The sequence below is a fragment of the Serinus canaria genome, chromosome 1A (assembly GCF_022539315.1).
Source record: "Serinus canaria isolate serCan28SL12 chromosome 1A, serCan2020, whole genome shotgun sequence".
Classification (NCBI taxonomy): domain Eukaryota; kingdom Metazoa; phylum Chordata; class Aves; order Passeriformes; family Fringillidae; genus Serinus; species Serinus canaria.
In genome coordinates, this window is record NC_066314.1 from 65,150,788 (window position 1) to 65,176,644 (window position 25,857).

At 38.6% G+C, this 25,857-nt stretch overlaps 2 protein-coding genes across 2 annotated transcripts in view; one reads left to right on the forward strand and one right to left on the reverse strand.

Annotated features, from left to right (window-relative positions):
• Positions 1 to 872: 872 nt before the first annotated feature.
• Positions 873 to 13,699, reverse strand: RIBC2 (RIB43A domain with coiled-coils 2). Its single transcript, XM_009095191.4, has 7 exons — positions 13,583 to 13,699; positions 10,100 to 10,181; positions 8,366 to 8,710; positions 7,685 to 7,803; positions 5,787 to 6,014; positions 4,255 to 4,421; positions 873 to 3,127 (listed from the first exon to the last, which is right to left on the reverse strand). The coding sequence occupies exons 1-7, from the start codon at positions 13,697 to 13,699 to the stop codon at positions 3,046 to 3,048; spliced, it is 1,140 nt and encodes a 379-aa protein (XP_009093439.1). The 3' UTR covers positions 873 to 3,045.
• Positions 13,700 to 14,278: 579 nt separating this feature from the next.
• The window catches only part of SMC1B (structural maintenance of chromosomes 1B), a 28,228-nt gene continuing 16,649 nt past the window's right edge, over positions 14,279 to 25,857 (forward strand). Inside the window, exons 1-11 of the mRNA XM_009095104.4 lie at positions 14,279 to 14,447; positions 16,837 to 17,025; positions 17,524 to 17,636; positions 18,371 to 18,574; positions 18,952 to 19,190; positions 19,675 to 19,933; positions 20,848 to 20,988; positions 22,767 to 22,849; positions 23,336 to 23,543; positions 23,719 to 23,904; positions 25,444 to 25,623. Coding sequence (XP_009093352.2) covers positions 14,339 to 14,447; positions 16,837 to 17,025; positions 17,524 to 17,636; positions 18,371 to 18,574; positions 18,952 to 19,190; positions 19,675 to 19,933; positions 20,848 to 20,988; positions 22,767 to 22,849; positions 23,336 to 23,543; positions 23,719 to 23,904; positions 25,444 to 25,623 — 1,911 coding nt within the window. The 5' untranslated portion in view covers positions 14,279 to 14,338. The remainder of the gene's footprint in view (positions 14,448 to 16,836; positions 17,026 to 17,523; positions 17,637 to 18,370; positions 18,575 to 18,951; positions 19,191 to 19,674; positions 19,934 to 20,847; positions 20,989 to 22,766; positions 22,850 to 23,335; positions 23,544 to 23,718; positions 23,905 to 25,443; positions 25,624 to 25,857) is intronic.

Genomic DNA, 25,857 nt, shown 5'->3' on the forward strand with positions numbered 1-25,857 from the left:
ATACAGAATATTTTTGTGCTTTAAGAATTTGCAGTACAGTTGTTTGGTACTACAGGGCTACACAGTGAAAGGAAATAAATGTGGAAGAGTATGTGAAAGAAATTTAAAAAAAATAGTTACAGTAGGCAAACCAGGACTGATGTAGCTTCCTTCATTATGTGCTTTTGTTTTTTAGCATTACTGTATTAGATAAGCTGAAAATACAACTAACATTTCAGTAATAGCTGCAAATAAAACTTAACTTTATCCTTGCAGAAGAAAACCCCAGAAATGAAGTGTAGTTCATTCATTCAGAAATTTTTTCCTCATTCAGAAGTTTTTTTCTGATTTTGAAATCTATATGCCCATTTATCCATGAATAGTTTGATTTGTTCATTTGTAAATTACATTTAGGATTATGTAACATATTTGCCTGCATTGAAAAATTTCAAGGTTAATATTCCCTGAATTGCATGTGATACAAAACAGTATCTTCAGTTTAAAATGAGGAACTAAAAACTGGTTTTGAGAAAATGTTCTAAAAAATTGACTCAAAAAGAGAAATATCAGGATCCTCACAGAGACATGAAATGGAACAGAGAAAGGAAATTTGCACTTTTTCTTATTCTGTAATCAGACTTCAGTCTTTGTAATGGCTATTTTTAACCTGACTCTCCATTACTTGCTTATGCAATTTGCCAACATAACAGAAAAAAAAAAGTAATTTACTTAAAAAAAATGCAGTTATTTGCTTGGTGAAACCTTCAAACCCATTAGTTATAACACCTTTACACATACACATTTAAACTCTTTCAGGAGGCATTTTTATTTGCATAGCAGTCAATGACTACACACGGAATGTCATTGGGTTAATTCTGATTATTCCAATTCAGATACTTATTTTACTGACATGAACAGATGAAAAAAGTAGTGAAGGGTCCAACCTGAGCCAGAATAACATCAAGAAACTATTTTAGAAGGCCTGATCACTCCTTTTTGATTTATGATGTTCCATTGGTTTATTTAGTTTTTAATTGAAAATTTGGTTTGTTTCTCAGTGTGTTTGGTTAAGTTGAAAATACACTTAAAACATCTTTCTTGTACCATGCAAACGACACAACTGTAGTAGAAGTATTAAATTTTACTTCAAAGCTGTCTTCCACTGGCTATTGTGAAGTTAATTGCAGTGATTTCTGGAAGTCCTTGAGACAGTTTGCTGGAAAGGAGTATTCCCCCATCCTGGAGAAGATGATGGCTTAGCTGGATATTTATTCAGATAAATTTCTTAGTCCCTCTTTAGGGAAAGGAATGGAAGAAGAGGAACCACACCCAGAATTTCAGACTCATTTGCTCACACCAATTACAATAATTATCAAGATTTAACTATGCACTTTGCATTACATCACTATCACTGAGAGACAGAAAAAAATTACATCTCATTTACATATATAATTAGCTAGGTCACATGTCAATGAACAAAAAAAATCCCAATCCAATTTCTATAATCATATAAAAAATGCTACTCCTCTTTAGTCAGTGTTTTGAATCAGGCAGCAAGATTTTATGACTTCAGCAGAGCAAACAGACCTGTTTAAACAGTCTTCTTTCAAGAAATGCTTCCTTCGAGCATCTTTAAAATCCTCCTACTAATATCTCAAGAACCATGCATTCTTCATTATCTTCACACAGATAAGAATAACTCGAGTTTACCTCAGCCTTTGGGGTTTTTTAAGCATCTTTCCTCCTTTGCTTGGTGGAGGCATCTTCAACCTGTTTCACCACAAAGTTCATTACCAAACATTACCATTACTGCTGAGACAAAGAACAACCACTGGACTCCAAGCCAACATCATCAGGATGTTTTAACCTCAGATTTATGTCCTATATATTGGCAAATTACAGTTTGAGATCTGTTTTTATAAATGGGCTCTATTTTTATTTAAGGTTCACAATATTAGAGGTCTTGGATTCTCAGCTGAATCTCTCATCTGACTAATTTTTTCTCCTCTTTCAGATCTTTTTGCAGTCCTTTTTTCAGTCCTTTCCATTTCAGCTCTTTCTCTTCTGGATTTAATTTCCTTGTTAGCTCCACCATCCATTTCCCTTACGCAGTTACTTTCCTACACTGCTTCTCCATATTTTCTTCCCCTATGTTGTGCTTGCCCATTTTCAAATGCCAATGACTGGCTCTTTAATTGCTAAGTCAATACTGTCACCATGAAGACAGGAAGTAAACAGGTTCCATGAACTGCCCTGCACAAGCTGAGATTTTTCTCCTTGACTTTGGTGCACACCTGCTTTTTCACCCCTCTTCTGTCACACCTGTGAATTGTCCCCACTCTCCTTCAGCAGCACATTACCTGAAACCTCCTCCATTACTTCCAAAGCATCAGGGTGTATGTAGGAATACTTTTCCCCCTTCTTCTCCACACTAACTCCAACACACATTCTGTCTCAGTGCCATGCCTCAGTGCACTAATCACCTCGATGACTATTGGACTCTTTTCTCCTTATTCCCAACGTTCACAACATTTCTGACCAACGTGACCACTTCTTCCTTTTTTCTTGCCTTTCTGTCTGGCTGGGTTTTTTGCTTTAAGAAAATCCAAAACAAAAAAACCCAAAACCAAACCACAAACAAATCAACACAAAATTTTCTGTCTAGGTCATCTTCCTTCCCTCCCAGAGAAGTGCATCTCTTGTGATCTATGGGAGGCAGCATTCCCCTCTGGCAAAGTTGCATAAAGCAGCACTGTAGTTCAAATTCAGATTTCTTTCCAGAAGTTGATTCCTATAGGCATGAATAATGTAAACATTACAGCTGAGCCTGAGACACAAGAGTCAAACAACCTACTACTGAATCTACTAGTCCTTTCAGAACAACCATCATGTTTAAAAATTATTACAATGTTTTCCTTTTCTTAGAACAGATCTGTCCTTTAGTTTGAATACAGTGTTTGAACAGGGCAGGGAACAGATAAAAACAATAAAGCATGGGATTGCTCAACTGAAAATTTTAATGTGTCTACATACTTCTGTATAATTCTGGTTGATTCATCCAGATCATCACCGGGTGGTTGTATTAAACTGTGCATAAAACTCCTCTGTTGGGATATTTGAATACTCTTCCTCTTTAAGATAAATGTTCCTAGAAATAAATAAAAGTTTTTAAAAGCCATTAGTAATTTTTTTTGCTATTATTCAGAAGTAGCCTGAAAAAATCTAAAAAAGATTAAAAAAATACATTAACACATTAAATACATTAACACCCATAAATGTTCATAAATTATTAGAAATGGAATTTAATGTAACTAGAACTTGTCCTGCAAAATATATGCCACATCTCAATATAGCAAACTTGGGTTTTTTTCTTCCTGAAATATCCCTCCAGAAATCTCAAGACTAAAAAAGCCAGAATTAACACAATTCCAAACTTTCATTTTCATAATAAGAAGGCATCATGTATTGGAAATTAATTTGCACAGAGAATGGCTCAGTTGGTCAGAGCATGGTGCTAATAATGCAAAGGTCAAGGGTTCATTCCCCATATGGGCTATTCATTTAAGAGCTGGATTTGACGAACCTTCTAGGTCCCTTCCAACCCTGACTATTCTGTGCTTCTGTATTCATGCCCCCCCCCAAAAAAAAAAAAAAAAAAAAAGACCTGGAAAAATAAAACACCAAATCATAATGCTTGTTTTTCTTTTCCTGCATGCATTATCTTTCTCCTTCCCCATAAGAGCAGACACAAGAACTGCCCTTCAAGACACATCCAGTAGTTAAAGCATCATCTAGTTCTGTCATACATAATGGAAATGCTGTTTGCATTGCTAGCTTAACCCTGAGCTATCAGAAATTGGCAGTTCTACTGGCAGTTCATCCTTTTTTGTTTCAGAAAGCTAAGATAAATTAAACAAACATGTAATGGTTTTTCACCTCATAATATAATTTTTTGCATAGATAATTATATTTATTTGCTATTTTGCCATCTATATAAACAGTCTGTTGTCAGTGGAATGCTTTTAAGAATTCCAGGTCCTAATTCATTGATGTCAGTCAGTAACACTCAAAACCTACTCTCTGAAGATTGATTAAATAATACTGGAAAACATGCTTCAGGCAAATTGTTCATTTTTTTCAGAGCATGAACTTGTAACAATTGTATCAAAAGAGTTACAAACAGAACAAGTCAAAAGAGCTCTTTGAAAGCCAAGCTATTGGCTTAATAATGATGAAGAGCTTTCTTTATTTGAACAATGCTGGTTTGGTACTTACTTTGCTTTTTGCTCCTCAGAGAGCCCTGCGTTCACGGCATCCAAATCTCGGCGCTGCACCTGATTCTGCCGCTGCTGCTGCCGCTCCCAAAGCAGCTGGGCTCTTGCAGCCTGCAGACGTTGCTTGTCCCATTCTGCATCTCTTCGGCGTTCCTGCTCCCTTACTCTCTACAGCAGTGAGAAAAAGGCTTCATTTTCTCTTTCAAACATGGAACTGTGTATATAAAGTCTCATGGGTAAGTTCATCCAAACAAACTTGCTTGCCTTTATTGAACACTAGGGTTAGCATTTGAAATGGGGAGAAGGGAGCAAGAAATTCTAAACTAAGCAGAAGCAAGATACAGCCAATGAAAGAGCTATTCTTTTCTCTCTGTAAAAACCCACAGCAGCAACAGATCCTTTTTTATTATTGTTGTTAGCAAGAGTTGAAACTTCTTGAAGCAAGAGGTGCACACACCAGTATGGCTTATAATATGGCTAACTTGGTATAGCAGGGGAGCCATGAACACTACATGAGTAGAAACTTTTTCCTCTGCCTCACTTCTTGTCTGACACCTCACTGAACAGAATCAAAAAATCAGGCCTGCAAAAAACTTTTTTTTTCTTGGTTGTACTCATTTTCAGCCAGCCTAATAACTTGAATAGGTTCATTTCAGAGTAATAGGAGAGGCAGGAAAATGACAATTCTACCTTCAGCTTTAATAACAGTACTAGGTAAGATATAGTAAAGCCTATGGTATTGTAAGGACTAAAAGATAAAATCAAACACTATTCCTTAGCTTTCATAAATGCAGCCTCTGCACAAGGGAGGCAAGTCACTTCCTGCTTCACAATATCTAGGCCTGGACACTCTTGATTTTATAGGAGCCTAGATGTCTTCATTTTAACTGCCTGCTTCATTACACCTCTAGAACATCAACTATTACATTGAAATTCTATTTTACAGCATGGCTCATAGTTGTATGGAATGGTAGAAATTAAACTCCATCACATTCTTACACTCATGAACTTTTAGGCCTCTGAAATATGCATGAGCAAGTCACTGGACCTGCTCTATTTGCCTTGCTTGGGCACCCTTGAGCATGAGAATATTGCTTTGGCCTGCCCTGCTTTCACCTTCAGCTCCCGGATCCTCTCCCCTATGGAGCAGCCCACTCCTTGCAGGCAGCTTGTGCACTCTCAGGTCCTGAATTGCCCCATGAAGCCTGGGTCTCAGGCTGGGCAGGACTTTGCTGCCCAGCTGGACCATCATGGACCATGCCCAAAGATCCTCTTGGGCCTGGGCTCCTCAGCAACCTTTCTCCTAGTCCTACTCCAGGGCTCCAGCCTACTCCATGACACGGCCCAGGTGCTTCAAAGGTACTGTGTTCAGTTAGACTGATTAAAGTTTGGGTAAAATGCAGATCAATGGAAAACACAGCCTCATATTAGCATGTTCAAGGCAAACAATGGTATTTTTATTCCACAAACATTGTCTGTAGTATTATTACAACCAAGAAAACAATGCATGACAATGCATGTGAGCCTAAATACCTGTTTCTCCAGAGTTTGTTCCTTTTGGAATTCACGAATTGCCATCAGCTGCTCCTGAGTCATTCCCTTCCATCGATTCACCAGCACATTATGTTTACCCCAGGGACTGATTGCTTGGTCAGGGTTTTCAGAAAGGAAGTCTCCTCTAAGGAGGCAGGTAATTTCATCCATGTCATCTTTCATTTTTTGAGCCTTTTCCAATTCATTTTTATGATCTAGTTCAGCAACCTAAATTCAATGGAAAGACAGAAGTGATGTTTTTTTCCAAGAAAAATATGAACTAAGGGATGAAAAAATGTTAACACATCATAACATATGTCTTTCCAACCTGCATACAGTTGTCAATAGCATCACCTACAAAAAGTGATCATTGTCTTATTGGCCAAGATTAAAATCAAACAGTTCTTTAATGTTGTTATATCACATATAGCAAGTAAACTGGGGAAAAATAACTTTGTTTTACAATTAGAATGAAATAAAAAATAATTCCACATTTATCCTCAAGTAAATAACCAGTATATATTTGGCAGACAGACACAATATGGAATAAATTTAGAATAAAATTTATCATCTCAAATCACTAGACTTGATTAATATATTACACACTGAATCTAGGTGAAAAGCCTGGGTAAGCCCTCAAAACAGGAGACAGGAGATGTCCAATTAAAGTCTGAAGATGCAGCCTCGATTCTCTTTGCTGATACAAAATGCAAACCTGAATCATATTACATGAATGTATCTGAAATACTGGAGATCACAGTGTATATTTTCTATGGAAATCACTGTTCCTCATGTTCATGACAAGACACAGTCTCCTACTCAAAGGAAATTTTCCCTTTACAACACTCCAGAAATAAAATACAATGATCTTACTGACCACAATTACCTCTCAAAGAAGAATTAGACTAAGTAAACCAATTTGAAGAAGAATGATAATGCTATGCATCTTTCATTTCTAATACTGTCTCAATCTTCTGTAAAGCATAAACTAAACTATCTGGAACAATGCGTGGTTCCAGCATCCAGTGGACAGAGAGAAACCTTCTGCTTGCTAGGACACGAAGAGCACAGGGGACAGCTTGCTCCTGTACTTTTAGATTTTGATTTTCAATTAACTTGGACTGTCTATAAACAAAATTGTATGACAAATGCCCCTCAAAAGGCTCAAGCAACATTAAAGACTTGCATGCTTATACAGCTAAACCAAAAGATACCATACTAATGTAGGCAATTCTACATCTGTGGTTTATTTTGATGTGATAAATACATTTAAAGCTAAGTTACAACAAATATAGTTTAACCAAGGTAAAAGAAGAAAAGCCTTTGCAGTAAGATGAAGAACTAGAGCATGACAGGTAATGGTACTAAGACAGGTTCCAAAGGTCAGTAAACAATCAAGAGACATTGTACACAAATACCCATGAAGCAGCCCAAGAGCCAAATTGTGGGCAATTAATGTACATAATAAGGACAAAAAACTGTTAGCAATGTTTCCACGCAAGTGCAAAGAAAAGCAGATATACACAATAAGAGTATGGGAGGACTGATATAAACCCAGAAAGAAGCATGGGAGGCTTTTGCCATACCCCAGTCTACCAGCTCAAAGCCTCTGAATGACTGGGGAGCTGTTTCTGCTCACCAGTCAGCAAGCTGAGAACCAGGAGGGACAATTTTGGCAGAGGATAACTAGATAGAAGACATCTAACTCTGTGGATTGATTGTTCACTTGGCAAAGTGCATAAAATTTATCTTATTCCAAGCTGAAACAGCCTTGGGAGTAAGGTCACAAAAAACCCCCATTGAAAACATCACTACTCATTCTGATTTTCTGCATCTTATTTTCCTTCTCTGTCTCCACATTTTCTAAAATCCATCAAACCAACTTAGTATTAATTTACCTGAATTCTATTGAAATTTTTAGTAGCTGTACAAACAGCACGCCTGCTTTCCTCTTCTTTTCTTTGCTCTTCCATAATCTTTCGGTCAAGTTCAATCCTAAACTTGTCATAAAGATCATCTAAATTAGATCCAAATAAAACACAGTCAATATTCACGGACATGGTGTGCCATATGAGTTAACCAGGGGAAGAGGCGGGGGGAGCTACAGATACAGTAGGCTAAGTAACTATTTCCAAATTCTACATCAAAGCTGTCCATCTTGGGATTTCAGGTGACTCATGAATCAGTTTAACATGTAACCTATCTTATCTAAACACTTAGTGTTAAAATGAAGGAAGTATGTTAAGTACTGCAGAAAATAATGTCTCATGACAAGCTGGGAAAGAAAAACCAGTATTATTTTTTCTGCTCTAGGACAGTAGGGATAGGCCTGACGAAGTAAGCATACCAACTGGAGGCACAAACCAGAAATGAAACCTGGGTGATATTACAATCACATGCTATGAAACAGAGACTTCCTAAGAAAAACAGTAAATACCTTAAAGCTTATAAAGTAAAAACTGGTCTAGTATTTCTAACTGGTCTAGTATTTGTAATTTAACTATACAATACCGTATTTTCATCAGATGCACCACAACTTCAGAAAAAGAAGATTAAAACTACATTATCTTTTTTGTTACCTGCCAATTTTTGGTCAGCTAATGCATTTTTTAAGTCTTTCTGTTGCTGAAGAAACCACTCCCTTAATTGCTCCTTTTGAAACTTCATCCTCTGATCATAGTTTAAGTCTTCACCCATAAACTTCTGCATGCCAGAGATAGTACACCGAGGATCATCATCTGAAACTCGAGCAGGTCTGTCTTTCTTTAGGGCTTGTGGATCGTTCAGGTCAAATTCACGTCTTGTTTCTGGCTTCTGAAAATTCTTATGGAATTCCGTTAGAGCCCTATTGATGTCTCTGATTTCATTTTTCTGGCGTTCTTCTAGCAGACACATGAACTTGTCATTTTTCTTCATGTCATGAGCTACACAAAAATGAACACAATGAAACCACAACTCTTAGAGGTGCATGAGTCATTGGAATGCACATATAAGGTGAAAATAAAATTTTCAAGATAAATACACAGAATATAAGTCTTAGGAGAGTGTTGGATCCATAAGTACCAGCCCAGCAAACACTCTAATGTTAGTAATATTTACTTATTAAACAGTCTCAGCTTTTTAGGTATAAATTATTTTATTAATGTTACAATGAAATATGTGCATGTGAAACAAATACAATAATAAGTACCAGAACTATGAGGTTTCATTTGGTGAAACCTCCTACACAAGAAATGTACAGTAAACCAGTTATTCCCATTTACTCTTAGTTTCAGCAACACCTGAAATACATTGCTGCTTGCCAGGAAGCAAACCAAAACTGGGCTGCAACTGAAAGGAACATAGGTAGCTCTTCCATAGTTCCAATGATTTTTCTAACCATTGCGCTAAAATTATTGGCTGCCATTAAGTTTTGAACAGCTTAAGAGCTCCTGCCCATTTAATTTGAATTAAATAAATTCCAGCATTTTAAATAAAAACAAACAACAAAACTCCCACGCAACTAGCCATTTTTAGTTATTTAAAATAATTTGCTAGAAAAGATAATTTCCTCTTTTGACAGACTCCGCATTGCTGCTGGTAGTTTCCCAAGAGTCAGACCCTAACAGGTGTTTTTTCCAGCCAGGAAAATCACAAGCAGCTGTACTAGAAGGACAGGATAGAAGTGGCAGCTCCATTTTAGCTCCTCTTGAGGCACACAGAAAGCTCAGGCTGTGGGACCCTTTCATCTGATAGCACAGGAAAGCATCCCAAGCATGGAAAACCACAAAGAGTTTGAAGTTAGGGCACAGCAGGAAATATTTGTGTGGCTGCAAGTTTTGACTCAGCAATGGCTCCTCTTATCACCTTACTGTACATAACTCATGCTTCCAGCAATAACAATCTAGAGAGGATTCCACAGAATCCATATATTTTATGGAAGAATGGCTAGATAAAAGATGAGTTCACTTTACGAAAAAGCAACTAAAACAGATTAGCCACTACCATACTGAAAAGGACAGTGATAGTAATTATTATTTTTTTTAATCCTGCTGCATATTCAGGTTTTTAAATTATGCTATTTGTCAATACCTTTTAAAAGAAAACACTGGAAATTCTGGCCTATTAGGCAATGTATCCCAGTTTAATAATGTCAATGTAAATCTTCAGATAACAAGGAGAATACATATTGTGCCAATGTAGAGGTATGAACATAAATAGGATATAAACTGGATGCCTGAATTTAGAGTATATATGAAGGGATAAAAGAAAGCAAAAAAACAGATTAAAACATTTAACTATTCACAGAAATATCACAGTATCTAGGAATATACCGAATCTCTCATGTTCTGCTTTTTCAGCTGCTTCTCGAATTTTCTTCTCCTTGACCTGTGCATCCAATGCATCTTTATCAATCTATTAAAATGAAAAAAAAAAGACAGCTCTTTAGGAGATACTGTGTTTGAACAATTAAAATAGGTATTGTCAAGCTACATTGACTCACATTTGTACAAGGCAGATATAACCCCGCTAGCACCAGAATATATACACATTTCTAATGCAGGTAAAACAAAATCCAGAAACAAAAATATTCTTGTTTGTTTGCTTTAATAATGATAGATATGTTCTTGCACCTGATCAGATGAAAACACCACATTTACATGATCCATAGAGCTATAAATATTTCCAGCTGCATTACATAAAATATGTTTTCCCCATTACAGCTGGCAATTCTATTTTATTGTTCTGCTTTCATTTATAAAGCAGGTAAGTATTTTAACAGTAAAGATGACAGAAAGCTGTAATAGTTCATGAAAAATACAAAAATACAAAGGGTTCACTATAAGAAAGGAATGGAAATGTCTCCTGTCTTATCAGAGTTTCACATGGTTGCCAAAATACACTGCAGGATACACTGATACGGAACAGAACACGCTCATCATGCCAAGTAGGACCTGAGCAGAGGATAATATAGGCCACATCATCAAATGGGAGCAGACACCTCCATTTTGGGCAAAGGAATGTGGCCCCATATTGGTTGGCAGATTGTGGCAAATTAATAGGCAGAAACATGGATTTTACTTATTTTCTTTTTTTTTTTTTTACTGACAAGTCACTTAATGTCCTTAAAACTTTGTCAAAAATTCAATGACAAATCTTTAAGAATCTGGTAAACAATTTTAAGAGTCTTTGTCTAAAACCTATTCAGATGAAAACAGAAACAGATCAGGGCTGAAAATACACATAGTTAGTGCTGTAAAGGACAACTGACAACAGCCATCAGCAAAGAGGTAAGTTTGTAAGCAAGGCTGAAACCATCAAGAATTCTATCCTCCAAAATCAACTCTTTCAGAGGTCTCATTGGGAAAGCCAAGCTGGCAATATAACTACAGGAAATACTGCTGAGAGAAATTCAATACAAGTTCTCAGTAGTCTGGCAATAATAGAGGTAGGTCAGTGTATTGACTTGTGTTACACTATTGGCTCTGACCTCTTCAAAACACTTTCACTCGACACAAACACATCCCTAAAACTGATATTCCCAGTCCCATAAAACTACAGGTTTCACTTTTAAGCATTTAAATAAGAAATCTATGAACAGTTTGAGGCAGCTAATTTCTAAACTAGTTCTATTTATGGATAAAGTTTACATGTAAATTGAAAGTAATTTTTCATTTGGATTACTCATCTGACCTCTAGAAAAATCAGTGATTTACAGAGGATTCTTCAATCTGTAAGTGAAGAGGGCACTATCTTATGTTTACATTACTCAGATGACAAAACAGATACAGAAGTCAAAGTAATAATAAAACTAGTAATAACCAAGGAAAAAAATTTAAAATCTGTGTTCCAGTTGTGCTTTCCAGTATATTACCTCCGAGTTTTAAAAATATTCAAACCTTGCTTTAGGATTTCTGGTTTCTAAGTCAAATATTGTCTTGATTTTTAAATTTTCTCAGCGACTGCCACTCAGGTAAACTGATCAGAGAACTGAAGCAAAGAATCATAAAACCACAAAGAAATACTGATACAGAATATCTCTGTATGGATTGCCTGGCTCTTTATGGTTCAGACCTGGCCTAACTTCAAACCATAAGAACAGTCCCTTCTGTCAGCATCATTGTTCTGGTTCATTGAATGATGTTAAATCAAAATAAGCTGCTAATCAAAATTCTCCAGATGAACTCTCCTTCATTTTAAATTTTTGTCTAATGTAAATAGATCTATCAAAACCTGCCTGGATCAGTTCTACAAAACAAGTCAATTCTACAAAAGTATTTGGGTAAAACCTTCGGATGGTGTACTCCAGCACAGCTTAATAAAACACACCAGGATAAGAAGTTGTCAGCTATTTCATTAACTGAGAATTTATGGTTTGCAGTTCATTTTTAAGGCTCTAGAAAACCCACTTTATAGAGAAAGTATGTGTTTCTGATGAAGAAATTTCAAGTATCTTAACCCATATCAGAACTGCTAAAAATTGTTATTAGCTCCTTCCACTGAAGAATATTGTTGAGTACTTAAGGATACTGTTGGTGTATGTGGGGATGCTGCACTAGGTGGACACACATGTCGTGTTCAGTAAGTGGAAACTGCTTATTACTCAGCATGAAAGATACAGGACTCTTGCAGATACAATGACTCTTGCATAAGAGTGAAAAGAATAAATTCAAGGTCCTGTCAGAGGAAAGGTGAACATGTTTTTTCACTGACTTGGGAAATGTTTCTGTACCTAAGAAAAGAGAATCCAAATGACACCCGTTGCAATTTTACCAGTTCAATGAAATTACCTCACAGCACCCTCTCCTCCATGCATGCTCACAACATCTTAATGTGGGCCTTTGGACTACTATAGCATCCAAAGTCAAAGAGGTATAGAGCACATTATTTCCTGATGTTCAGGATGCAAACTGCAGAGCAAACTCTGGAGAAAATCCACTAGCCTGAAGCGTGTTCACATTTACACATCCACGCCAAGAAAAATCAGACATAACAATTAATTACATATATATAAAGGATGGATCTGCCCTATTTCATCTGATGCAAAATGTGGACTAATTGCAGGACACTTACAGCACTGAATCTTCCACAGCATCAATTCTAGTGAGGTCCAAGCACAAAAGGGCAGTATCACAGAGCAGAGAGGTAAAAACCAATTACTTGCTTCAGCCACATAACATGAACTGACTCTGGAAGCTCCTCTTGGTTTCCATCAAAGTACTACTACACAGAGATAAACACAGGGCTTGATCTCTCTGTGCTGTTAGGGGGCAATGACACCTTGCCCTTGAATCCAGAGCAGTGGGGCACAGGTACACACACAAGAAGCAATGGCCATAAAGTAAAACACAGGAAGTTTTGCCTCAACTGGATGAAGTACCTCTTTACATCGAGGGTAGCAGAGCACTCAACAGCTGCCCAAGGAGGCCACAGAGTCTTTCCCCCTGAAGATATTCCAAACCCACCTGGGCATATTCCTGCGTCACCCACTCTGGGTGACCCTGCCGCAGCTGGGGGGTTGGAATAGATGATCTTCAAAGGTCCCATCCAACCTAAATATTCTATGATTTATTTGACCAGCAACTTTAAAAGCCACTCTAAAAGTTGCATCTGGGCCCTCCCTTCCTGCTTGCACCCCCTCACACACACACCTGAGGAGGGGTCACTGGGTGCCGCTCCTGGCCCGCTCAGACCGGCTCAGCCGCCCCTTCCCTCCCTGCCCCGTACTGCCCCCCGCGTTGTACGCCCTTCTCTTCAAAACTCCTGGAAACGCCGGGGGGACACGGCGCCCTCCCTCCTGTGCTGCCCGCCCTCACCCCTATAGTGCGGATCCGTGCGTTGAAGATGCGGTCCCGCCGCAGCAGGTCCCGCCGCCGCCGGCGCTCCAGGGCGGCGGCCTCCTCCAGGTCTCGCTGCGGCCCCAGCCCGCTCATGGCGCCTGAGGGAACAGCGGGACGGCGGCGCTGGAGTGAGAGCGGTGGCCGGGAGCAGCGGCGGCGGCCAGCCGGGACACAAGGCGGCCCGTAGCGCTGGGAACGGGAGCGGCGCTGGCCAGCCGGGACACAAGGCGGCCCGTCGCAATGGCAACAGCGGGACGGCGGCGCTGGCCAGCCGGGACACGAGGCGGCCGGTCGCGATGGGAACGGAAGCGGTGCCGGCCAGCCGGGACACAAGGCGGCCCGTCGCGATGGCACCGGCCAGCCGGGACACAAGGCGGCCCGTCGCGATGGCACCGGCCAGCCGGGACACAAGGCGGCCCGTCGCGATGGCACCGGCCAGCCGGGACACAAGGCGGCCCGTCGCGATGGCACCGGCCAGCCGGGACACAAGGCGGACCGTAGCGACGAGAACGGGAGCTGCGACTGCCGAACGGCACCGCGGGGCGGAGCCGCTACACGAGGCGCGCCGGCTGTGAGGGCGGGGCGGGCGCGCCCGTCACTTTGAGGCGATAAAATCGTGGAAGAGGGTTGTGGGGTGGGAGTGGTTTTTTGTCGGTAGAAATTGGTGAAGTATTCTGGTGGACTGTTTGAGGTGTGGAGCTCAGGAGCTCCTAACCCCAGCTCCCCGCGGGGATGGGTTACCTGAAGCTGCTGGTGGTGAAGGACTTCAAGTCGTGGAGGGGGCAGCAGGTTATCGGGCCCTTCATGAGGTTCAACTGCATCATCGGGCCCAATGGCTCAGGTATTGTGGGTGGGTGTGTGGGCAGAGGGCAGCTGCTCCATTGAGCTGTCAGCATTGAGGGCTCAGTTCGGTGGAATTTAGCCTCGTGGTCCTGCTGAAAATCTCGTGCACCTGAAGGTGTGGCAATATAAGTGACGCCTAAGAAGCACCTGCTCTGTAATACTTAGCTGAAGGTGTAGGTTTTTCCAGGGTGGAAGGGCGGGAGCAGGCTCGGGGTGAGGGAAAGGGGGTTCTTGGAATTTTAATTTCATGCTGACATGGTATTTTCCAGCTTAAGCAGAAAACCTAGTTTACAAACAGCACCGCTTGTCTTGGCCATGTCAGCTTACAAAGATCACATAAATATTGTTTTATTTTAATACTCCGAGCTGTACCAGTGGAAACCTACTTCTTGATGGGAGTCTGGGTTTTGCTGCGCTTCCTCCGCGTAGGGCAGGGCGGCTCTGCAAAATGGCGGCTGCCGTGAGGGGGGGCTCGCAGCCGCGAGGCTTTGTAGGGGCAGCAGCACCCCGTGCCCCCAGGGCGCTGGGACTTTGTGAAAAACGCCAGTCACTTGTTTTTAAAATTTTAATAGTAATGGTTATTATAAATAGCAATATAATCGGAGTAATAAAAATTGGGACAATTTGGATTAGGACAATATGGGACAATAGAAACAAAGAGTTACGGACGGTCCGGGTACCTCTTTCTTGGCAAAATAAGCCCGAAAAAGGACACACGTTAACAGAGGATTAACCCTTAAAAGCAATAGCCTCATGCATGTTCATACACATCATACATGATGCATAAATTCCATTCAAACAAAGGATTCTGTCTGGCCATCATCACCTTTTTCCTGTTAATCCTAACTGCGTCTTCACGGCTGAGCGAGGCGGCTCTCTTATTTCTGAATAAGAAAGCAATAAATTCTTTTTCTCCGGAAGATTTAGGTGTCCTGTGGCTGCTATCTTGCTGCAAGTCCTTCGTTTAAATAAAGTATCTTACATAGCATAGTTTCTATTTTAACATGATGTTATAACCTAAAATTATATTTAACACACTACTTAAGAAAATTAATGCAGTATAGCTTTCTAACATAATACACATAATATTCATTTTAATATTTGCGAAAAGCCAATCATAAAATACACATTTTTCACTTTCTTAAAATTTGATCTCTGCTTCAGAAAGCTCTATTCAGTAAAAGGGATCTTATGTCTGTTTATCAAAGTGATAGGAAGTGAGGGCTGTCTTAACAGAGCAACAAGGATGGGTTTAACGTTTCACTTTCGTTTCTCATGTCTGTAAATGCTTTAGTGTATAATTCAGATTTTTAGACCCTGTAGTTTCCTTCCTTACCTGATTGAAGTAAGATCTATGCACATAAGTTGGATATATTTAGCATTGTAATCGTGTTCTTTCTCATGCTGTCCCCACTGTTCTGTATTGTAAAGTCTCAGAACTATGATACTTTTTCCAAGTGCTCTTTCAGTTAAATCTGAGTACATTTTATAGATGAATCCAGGGAATAAAAGGCGTGAATATTGTGCAGTTCTGAATTGAGTATTTTTATTTCTCTGTTTTCCTCCTAGTGTTCTTGCTTTACTGATACTTTGGAGAATAAGTCAAAATACTCTCAAAGTAGCAAGGTTGAAGACTGAAAGTAATTAAGCTGTCAGCAGAAATGCTCAAGACTAAAGGGATAGAACGTAAAGAGGATTCCATTAGGAGGGTATTTGTTGAAGGGCTATGACCAGATAGCTTTGTTGCTGTGGTGAATGGATCTGGGAAGGTGCTAGTATTTTTCAGGAGACTGGAAAAATTGGGGATGGAGTGTTCATACCATAAACTTCCCTCACTTCACTCCAGACAGCGCATTGCCAAGGAAGGAGGGTGATGTGGCCCACTCTCCTATAGAGAAGGCTGTGTAAAACACAAAAAATTACTCCAATAAGGCTGAAAAAATAAATAAATTTTGTCAGAATTTTCATTACAGACAGGCTTATTTGCTGCTGCCAGTGTGTTACATCTTAAAAATGTGTTTATTATGTGCAACAGCTTTTCCTTGCTAAAATCACAAAATCATAGAATGGTTTCAGTGGGAAGGGACCTCAGATCTCATCTAGTTCTACCCCCTAATCATGCCTTCCACTAGACCAGGTTGTTCCAAGCCCCATCCAGCTTGGCCTTGAGGACTTCCAGAAGTGGAGCATCCCCAGCTTCTTTAAATAACCTGTACCACTATCCCACTACCCTCAGAGAGAAGAATTTCTTCCTAAAAGAATTAAAAATATATAATTGGAAATAGAATTTTTAAAGAATTTGGCAATTCTCCAGATTCTTTAATTCTTAATAACGTGCTTCCATTTATGTCATGTCAAAAAATTCTTAATTTTTTTTCATTTTTAAGGTAAATCTAACATAATGGATGCTGTTAGCTTTGTGATGTGTGAAAAAACATCAAATTTGCGAGTTAAAAGTGTTCGAGAACTTATTCATGGAGCGCATGTTGGAAAACCTGTTTCTTCCACAGCTAGTGTGAAGATTGTATATTGTGAGGAAGATGGGGAAGAAAAAACATTTTCAAGAGTTATCCGTGGTAGGTATTAGATTCTGCAGCAGGTATTGTCTATTGTCTGATGTGTAAAGAAATGGAGACCAAAAATACCCAATTTAGAATTTCAGATGCCCAATATTAGTTCATAGTTGGGCAGATTTGTATAATCCTTCAGATAGTGGTACAAATGAAAACAAATATTTGGGTCAATTAATTAAATATTTTAATAAGTTATTATATGTTCTTTGCTCACCATCAGTCTCTAGATATTTCCTTGAGATCTGTAGGTGTTGTAGGCTCAAGGAAATGGGGTCTGACACCTTGCTGCAGGTATCAATTCCTTTAGAAAGTACTAAAATTGGAAGCGAGTTTTTAAACAGAAAAGATGAGCTACTGAAAGGAATAAAGAAGTAATTGAAATCTATTGTGTTCTTTGAGAAAATTGCTCAGTTAAATTATTCCACTAGTTTAACTCTTTTCCAGTGGATTTTTTGTTGTAACCATTTTCAGCAGTAATTTTTTTTTCCTTTTCTCCTTTAGGTAGTTGTTCTGAGTTTCTTTTCAATGACAAGTCTGTCAGCCGATCTGCATACATATCTGAGCTAGAAAAAGTAGGCATTCTTGTCAAGGCCAGGAATTGCCTTATTTTTCAGGTGAGTATTCAAGGTACTTTCAAAAGAAAACAAAAGGTTCTTAGGTTATTTCATAGAATACACAGTTAAGTATTGTCTAGAAATGAGAGCACCCTTAACCAGCTACGAGGCAACATACTTTTTGTTGACCTTACCAAGAAGTACAAGACTACAAAATAGTCTTGTACTTGTCTTAATGGGGTTTGTACATAAATGCATACAGTAGTAAGAAAGAAGCTAATCTGGAAGAAGTTGAGTCCTTCTGTTATTCACAATATATAGAAAAGTATGAGTCTGTATAAATGCTTATGTGTATTTAATTGCAGAAAAAAGTAATTTCATCTGAAAATACTCCTGTTAGTAAAGACACATGAAATGTAAAGGGGTTTTTTTAAGATTGAGGGGTTGAAAATTCTATTCAGCTGTTAGTTTCCAAGAATGTAATGACATAGGCCTTAAGCTTTTGATGAATAATAACATTTCACAAATTCATATTACTTAGAGTTGCTGACAAAAAAATCCTAAGGAAGAATAGATTTTTCCCTTTTACAGAAACATATATAGAAATCTGAGTGGCTAGGTGATCCTCATTTTGGCATGCAATTTTTCCTTGGGTTTGAATCTAGATGCATTTCCACCAGCTGTGTTGACCATAAATGAATACAAAAGTCAATCTGTACTATATGCTTCTAAATTCATAAGGCATCAGAGTGATCTACAGCTGCATAATTTATTTATTTTCAATTTTGGTTTAGGGAACAGTAGAGTCAATTGCAATGAAGAAGCCAAAGGAGAGAACTCAACTTTTTGAACAAATTAGTAATTCATGGGAGTATGCTGAAGACTATGAACAAAAGAAGAAGAAAATGCAGCAAGCAGAACAGGATGCACAGTTTAATTATAACAAGAAAAAAAGTGTGGCAGCAGAACGCAAACAAGCAAGGATAGAAAAAGAGGAGGTAACTTAGTTTTTTTCATGCTAAGTTGCCACATTTTGCATCTCTTTTGAACTTCAGTACTGTTTATAAAATGACAAAAAGCCAACAAAACAAACACAAAAACGTTGCTTTTAGTCTAGTGGGTTTTTTAGTATGGCATACTGTATAATAATTTAGTATCATTTGAAAAGGTAGAGGGATACATGTAACCTAAATAAAAGTATAGGCTTGCCAGTATAATTAAAGTATTGACTTAAATATTTGAGTTTAATGATAAGTGACCATTACCAGAATTAGAGCTACTTGTACATCATCTTACATCACTTTGGCCTTGAAATTAGACTGCTAATGATGGAAGATAGTTTTATGAACTATAAATTAAATTTTAATGTTGGTAGGCAGAGCATTACCAGATGTTAATCAAGGAACTGGATGAAGAAAGGATTCAGCTGCAGCTTTTTCAGCTTTATCACAATGAAAAGCAAATTAGCTTTCTGAAAAACAGTTTGGATGAAAAGAATATGGAGGCTCATATCAAGAAAGAGGCTCTTTCTACAGCAGAAGATTCATTTAAAGTCAAGAAAAAAATGTTTGGGATACTAAACAGGGACCAACAGCTTATGGAAAAAGAAATGAAGTAGGTTTTCCAATCAAGTTCTGTGATAGTTGAGTAAAGCATTATGTGCACTGGGAGTTGCTTGGCAGGTGTGCATTTCCTGGGAAAAATTTGGTTGATAGTCCAGTGCTGTGGAAGTCAGTTCCTAGCAATTCACTGAAGTAAAATCCAGAAATTATTTTTACCTCCTATACCATGCCTAGTTATATTTTTCATTATGTAAACACTTGTTTGCTATTAAATTTTAGGAGATTGTTTCACTTCTTAAATTACTGTTTTCACTGGATATTTAAAAAAAAAAATCCTCTGTGGGCATACCCACAGTGTAAGCCCCAACCTTGCAGTTTGAAACTGATAGTTTGCATATGTGGTCAGCAGGGGGGAGGCAGTGTCTTTTCTATCTTCCCTCTCTCCCCTTTTCCTGTTGCTTTGCAGTTTTGGTTGAGCTTGTGGTGTTTGATTTGGGGTTGGTTGTTTTGGGCTTGTTTCTGGTTCTGTTTTTTAGGACTCTGGAGGCTTCACTGATTCAGCAGAGACCCCTCTATATAAAGGCAAAGGAAAACACATCCTACCAAATCAAGAAAGTAGAAATGTCTAAAAAATCTCTAAGGGAGAAGGAGAAAGCCTGTGATAAGGAAAAGCAGAACATAAAAGAACTAGAGATGGAATTGAGTGATATTGAGAAGGCGTGGAGAGCATTTGAGGAGAAAACTGAGGAGGAGAGAATGCAGAGAGCAGCAGAAATTGAGCTGGGAGAAAGTCAGGTAAACTAGGAGGCCCAAAAGTACTGTTACTAGAGAAGTCCAGAAGGACTCCTGATTACATGGAAACTGTTATTTCACCAATGACCTGTGATTTTTAATAATCTTTTTGCCCTTCAACTTAAACAAAACCAAAATTCTCACTTTTATTTAGACACATGGTACGCTGTAGGAGGGTAGGACAGAAAATGTTTGTCAGGGACTCAGGTGAGTGATTTTTGAGAACTGGCTTTTCATCTGAGGTATCAATTACGGAAAGCCAGTGAAGACCTGACAGTGTACATACCATCTTCTTCTTTGAGAAGGAAAGGGCTACCTACATCCCTTGGTACTAAATTCACTTGGAAAGAAGCTGCCTTTGACCATATGGCTACAAATGTTTGTAAAACTATGTGATAGCTTTTTTCCACTGTCTCCTCTTTAAAATAATTTCTGATCAATTAATGGACAACCTGCAAGGTTGCTACCTTAGTCTGTGAATCTTCCTGCACTGCACTTTAGAGGCATTTGGTTGGTTAGTCATCACTTAGCAGATTTGTTTAAAGTATTTGTATTCCACTTACTATGAAAATTTTTAATAACATGAGAACGCTGAAAAGACTGCACAGTTTTGGGCTGTGCAAAGACATAGTGTTAATCTTCAGATTGAATGAGAAGTACTATAAGCTTCCCTGAACAATAAGAGTAATAAAAAAGGATTAAAAAAAGACTGTAATAATTGTTAGGTGTAAGCTTTGGATTGAAATTTACTGTAAAAAATTCAAGTTGTTATAATGCAATCAAGAGCTAGAAGAGCCTGCTGGAGAATTGGGTAGTTTTCATCAAATTTAGGTAGGTAAAGTTACTTAAGGCTGTAACAACATGAGTTTCCTCACTTTCCAAGGAGTGATTTTTTTTTTTTATTTCTTTTTGTCCAGTTACAACGGTACAAAGAGCTAAAGGAAATAGCAAGAAAGAAAGTAGCTACACTAGCCCAGCAGCTAGAAAAACTTCGTTGGGAGGATAAAGGAGATCAAGAAAGGCTGAAGCTTAATCGCAGGAAGAAAAGTGAAATTGAGGTATCTGTATCAAACTAGAATTAGGTTCTTAGGAGAAAAATGTCTCTCTGCTGTTCCCTCTGGTATAACTGTATATAAATATGTTCAGTGGTTTGATGTAATCAAATCCTCAGCAGAAGAGAGGTATATTGGAAGTGTTAACTCAGTTTTCATGTTGCAACAGGTTTAGCAGAATGGCCTCTAAATTTGTTCAGAAATCATGTGCATGAGCCCACACTGAGGATTTGGGTTTGAAAGCTTTGGCTCTGATATTTTACAAGGACTCATAACACTAACTCATTAACTGTCAGCAGTCTCTGGTTGTGTAAGTGCAGTCTTTCTGAGGTGTCCCACTGCTGTTGTATGTGTGTATGACACTCAAACCCTGCAGAGGTGTATTTTGATCACAGAATCTCTTTGCTGAGGTGGTTTTAAGGTCAGTTGTATGCAAGAATGTGTTGTAGTTGGAAAAATCTCAGTGTCCATCACTTCAGAGGCAGCTTTTTTGTGTGAATACAGTTGCAGTCATTTTGATTGTGATATCTTTTATCATTGCAGATTCAAACATGTAAGAATAAAATATGTGCATTTTTCACTCTGGCTTGGTTCCCATGCCTGATGTTTGCTTCTGATAGAATTAAAAAGGCAGAATGCTGTGTAGCATTTCAGGTGTGCTGGAAACCTTGTCCTGTTAGGTGTTTTGGTTTTTCTGGCTGTATTTTTGTTTTTAACTCTGCTAACTTGCCTTTTTGTAACCTACTAAGAAGTTAGAGGCAAGATGCATTTCTTCAGCATTTAGTTAAAGAATCAAGGTTGAGGGAGACTGCTATTCAGAAAGCTTAAAAATGGACCATATGAGGCTTCATGAGTGATAGAGCTCTAAACACCTCATTCTTGAATATATAAGCATGCTTCTTTGGAAAAGTCTGTATTTTACTCCATGTTTATGAGGATATGAACAATAGTTAGATAATATTTGTACATCCATTTTTTTCATAAAATACAATTTCTTTTTCAATTACTAGTTACCAGAAGAATGTAGTTACTATCTAGAAGTGCAATAAATTCCATTGCCTTTGCTTCTTGAGCTGAGCGAGTCCCAAAGGAATAGGATGTTGAGAAAGGAATAAGGATTACTTAAGAGTGCATGAAATACGTATATGCAAACAGGGTAGTGGGAGCAAGTTAACTCTCCATCCCTAGAACTATTTAAAAAGGAGTTCAGGGGTTAAATTAAGGCTTAATAAACTGTGTTGGTAGCAGATTTTTTTTCCCCTCTCTACTTGCTTCAGTTAATGATTTTTTTAATAAATTTGGGTAATTGAAAATTCTTATTTTACCATTGGTGGGGGTTTTTTTACTACAATGTTTTGTGTCCTTTTGGAAACTGTGTTAACTTCTTTGGAAAAAGCTATTGATGTAGGGCCAAGAGTAGCACCTCTTTGTTTCAAGACCTATAATTTCCTGGTGCTTTGTTTAAAGATTTTTTTTTATTTGTTGGTGTCATGATTCTCTGTTCTGAAGAGGCTTTCCCTAAATTGTAGTTGAGCGTGGAAAATTCCATAATGGCCTTGGTATAACAATTTCCCTTTGTTACTTGTTCAGGTGTAGCTTGGCACCTACTGTTGCAAAAGAGATGCTGTTACTTCACCATAAAATAGCAATAAAGAAAAAAAGGTCTATCTCAGTAAAGAAGAAAAGATCTATCTCAGTACTTGTTCTGAATGTAGAGCTGTATATCTTAAAACTGTCATTTTGCTCTGATTTATTTTTAACACATTCTATTTGTGACTGCATAGGAAACCATTAAACAGACTGTGGAACAGGTAGAAGAGCATGAAAAACGCATAGAGAAGTTGGAAGAGTATGCTAAAGTTTGCATGTATGTGTAAAATTTAAAAGCTAACTAGATTTCTTGGGTATTAATCATTTTCAAAGCACAGCAGGTTTCTACTTCCTTCTAATTTTGTTTGAAATTTTAATAAGAACTAGAATTCTTACTAATTTTACTTAATATTTCAGTCACTTTGGTGGTCAAAATAAAGTAGGAAGTATGATGACTAATCCATATTTTGTTTGAATTGGTTCTGTAATTCTAATTTCTCACAAATTATGTTACTGTGGGTATGGGGCTATTACTGGACAAATTCTGAGCAGGAAAACAGGAGAGTTTTGTAGTTGTGCTGCTCTAGAAAGCATTAATATTTACATTGTGTATTAGCACAGCTCAGTTCTTGCCTCCTGGGTCTTGTCTTCTGCCTGATATTTACTGCTGGTGAAGTTAGGTGACTGCAGTCTGACCTTCATTTATACTGAAAATGTGTATAAATGAAATTGCGATTGCTTTTTATTTTTTTTCTGCTGAAAGTGGATCACTAACAGAAAAAAAACAGCAGGAGGAAGTGCTGGCTAAGGAAATTGAGAGTGCAACAATACGAATGGCTGAAGTGAACGAGGACTTGAACAAAATAGTTGGTGAACTGCAGAATGCCAAAATTGATTACCATGAAGGAAGGCGTGAGCAGATGAGAGCAGAGATCCTGGAAAGTCTAAAAAGGCTCTATCCAGATTCTGTGGTAATGGAATGGCCTCATTTAAATGCTTTTTGTAGAGTTGAGACTTAAAAGTTCTGCAATAGACTGTGTAAGCAGCTGGAGTAAATTGGACAGTCTGGAATATCTTTTTAAATTTTCTTCCTGCTTGAGTATATAATATTAATATTAACTAATATTTCTCTATTTTAATCTTCAGTTTGGAAGATTGCTTGACCTGTGTCATCCTATTCATAAAAAATACCAGCTTGCTGTTACCAAGGTATTCAGCAAATACATGACTGCCATTATTGTTGCCACTGAAAAAATAGCAAGAGATTGCATTCGGTTCCTAAAACAAGAACGAGCTGAACCTGAAACTTTTCTTGCTTTGGATTACCTTGATGTAAGTATGTTTTTCTTTCTCCTGTCATCAGCAAGCTACTACATTTGTAAGTCTTGATACTGGCTCATTTTAGTTTAACTAGAATGAGCTGAATTGTTAAGGCACAGGACTTGGGAAGTGAATTTCATGAGGCTCCTGTTGGCCTTTGCCAGCCTGCTGAGGTCTCTCTGGATGACAGCATAACTGTCTGGTGTATCAGCCATTCTTCACATTTTTTTTGTGATCAGCAATTGCTGAGGGTACATTCTTCCCCATCATTCAGATAATTAATGAAGACGTTAAACAGGATCAATCCCAGAATTGGCATGGCTACCTACTGGCCTCTAACTGGACTTTGTACTAGCAGTCACCATCCTGGGCTTGTCTGTTCAGACAGTTTTCACTTCATCTCACTGTTCATTTCATCAGTTTATCCATGATGATCTTAAGGGAGGCTGTGTTAAAAGCCTTTCAGAAGTCTAGGTAGATAATGCTGACTGTTCTCTCCAGGTCTGTCAGGCCAGTAATTTCTTTTGTGTTAGGCTGTTGCTGATCATGCATGACTGACTTGGTGAAACCATGGTGACTACGTCTCCCAAGATTTTGTGTTTGTGTACCTGGAACTAGTAGGATAAGTAGCTCTATCACCTTTTCCACAAGCAGCATGAGGTTGACTGTCCTGTAGTTCCTTGGGTCCTTGTCCTTGCCTCTTTTTGAGCACAGGAGTGGTGTTTGTTTTTGCCTAATCCTTAGGCACCTCTTTCAGTTGCCATGATCCTTCAGAGGTATATGGAAAGTGGCCTTGTAATGGCATCCTTCAGCTCTGCTGGTTGTATCACACCAGGACCCACGCATTTACATGCATACAGTTTGCTTAAGTTTGCCTGACCTGATCCTTTTCTCACTAGAGTGTCTTAGTTGTTCTAGATTCCCAGGGGCTAGTCTTGCAAGTAATGACCAAAGTGAAAAGAACTCAGTACCTCATTCTATTCCATATGCTGTATCACGTCCTCCTCCCCACCCCACCTGTCCTTCCCAAAAAGCTTGTATCCCTCATAGCACTGCTCCAGCTATAGGAACTATCCAGCTATGTCTCCTTGACCCCAAAAATCATAGAATCACAGACTGGTTTGGTTTAGAATGGATCTTCAAGCTCATCAACCCTTGCCATGGGCAAGGACACCTTCCACTGGACCAGGCTGCTCATTCTCCCTGGCCTTGAACACTTGCAGGGATGGGGCAGCCACAACTTCTCTGGGCGAGGTGGTAGCCCTGCAGCCACACACACATCTTGCACTCTCTTGTTTGTTCTCCATGCATTGGTGTCCTCTGATTTGATGTACAGGTTATACAATTGTATCTTAATGCCATCATAAATAGTGATGCAGTAGGTTATGCAGATTGAAGGACAGTGGTGTACAGAGACCATAAACCTGAGATCTGTTTTTAGTCTTGGCAGTGATTGAGCTCCATACGTACATTATGTCTCCAGACTACTCAGATTTGGATATGGTTTGCTTTAACAACATGGATTCTAAACACTGCTTGTTTGCTTTACAGGTTAAACCAATTAATGAGAAGCTAAGGGAGATAAAAGAAGCTAAAATGATGGTGGATGTTGTACAAACGCAATTTGCTCCACTGAAAAAGGTGGTTCAGTTTGTGAGTGGGAATGCTTTGATCTGTGAAACAATTAAGGAAGCAAAACACATTGCATTTGATGGACCAGTGAGGTTGAAAGTGAGAAGCCAAAGTTTTTTGCATATATTTTTTTATTGCAGTTGTGTTTGATGCCATTAAATAATTCTTCTCTAAACATGCTGGAGTATTGCAGATAAACACAGAGTCGGTACTCTGCTGTCTAATCCCACAGAAACAAATGCCTAGGTACTTCACTTGGCTGTGTTTCCCTCTGGTAGAAAGATGAAGTGGTTTTTCTGGGAAAAGGAGGAAGATATTGAAAGGATAGTTAGG

What these genes read in the sequence shown, in the direction of transcription:
- RIBC2 (XM_009095191.4), bottom strand. Translation starts at nt 13,699, where the DNA reads ATGAGCGGGCTGGGGCCGCAGCGAGACCTGGAGGAGGCCGCCGCCCTG. An exon ending in AGCAGAACATGAGAGATTCG is followed by an intron (nt 8,711 to 10,099) that starts GTATATTCCTAG and finishes ATTTTTGTGTAG; the next exon opens with CTCATGACATGAAGAAAAAT. An exon ending in AACAAACTCTGGAGAAACAG is followed by an intron (nt 4,422 to 5,786) that starts GTATTTAGGCTC and finishes TCACTGCTGTAG; the next exon opens with AGAGTAAGGGAGCAGGAACG.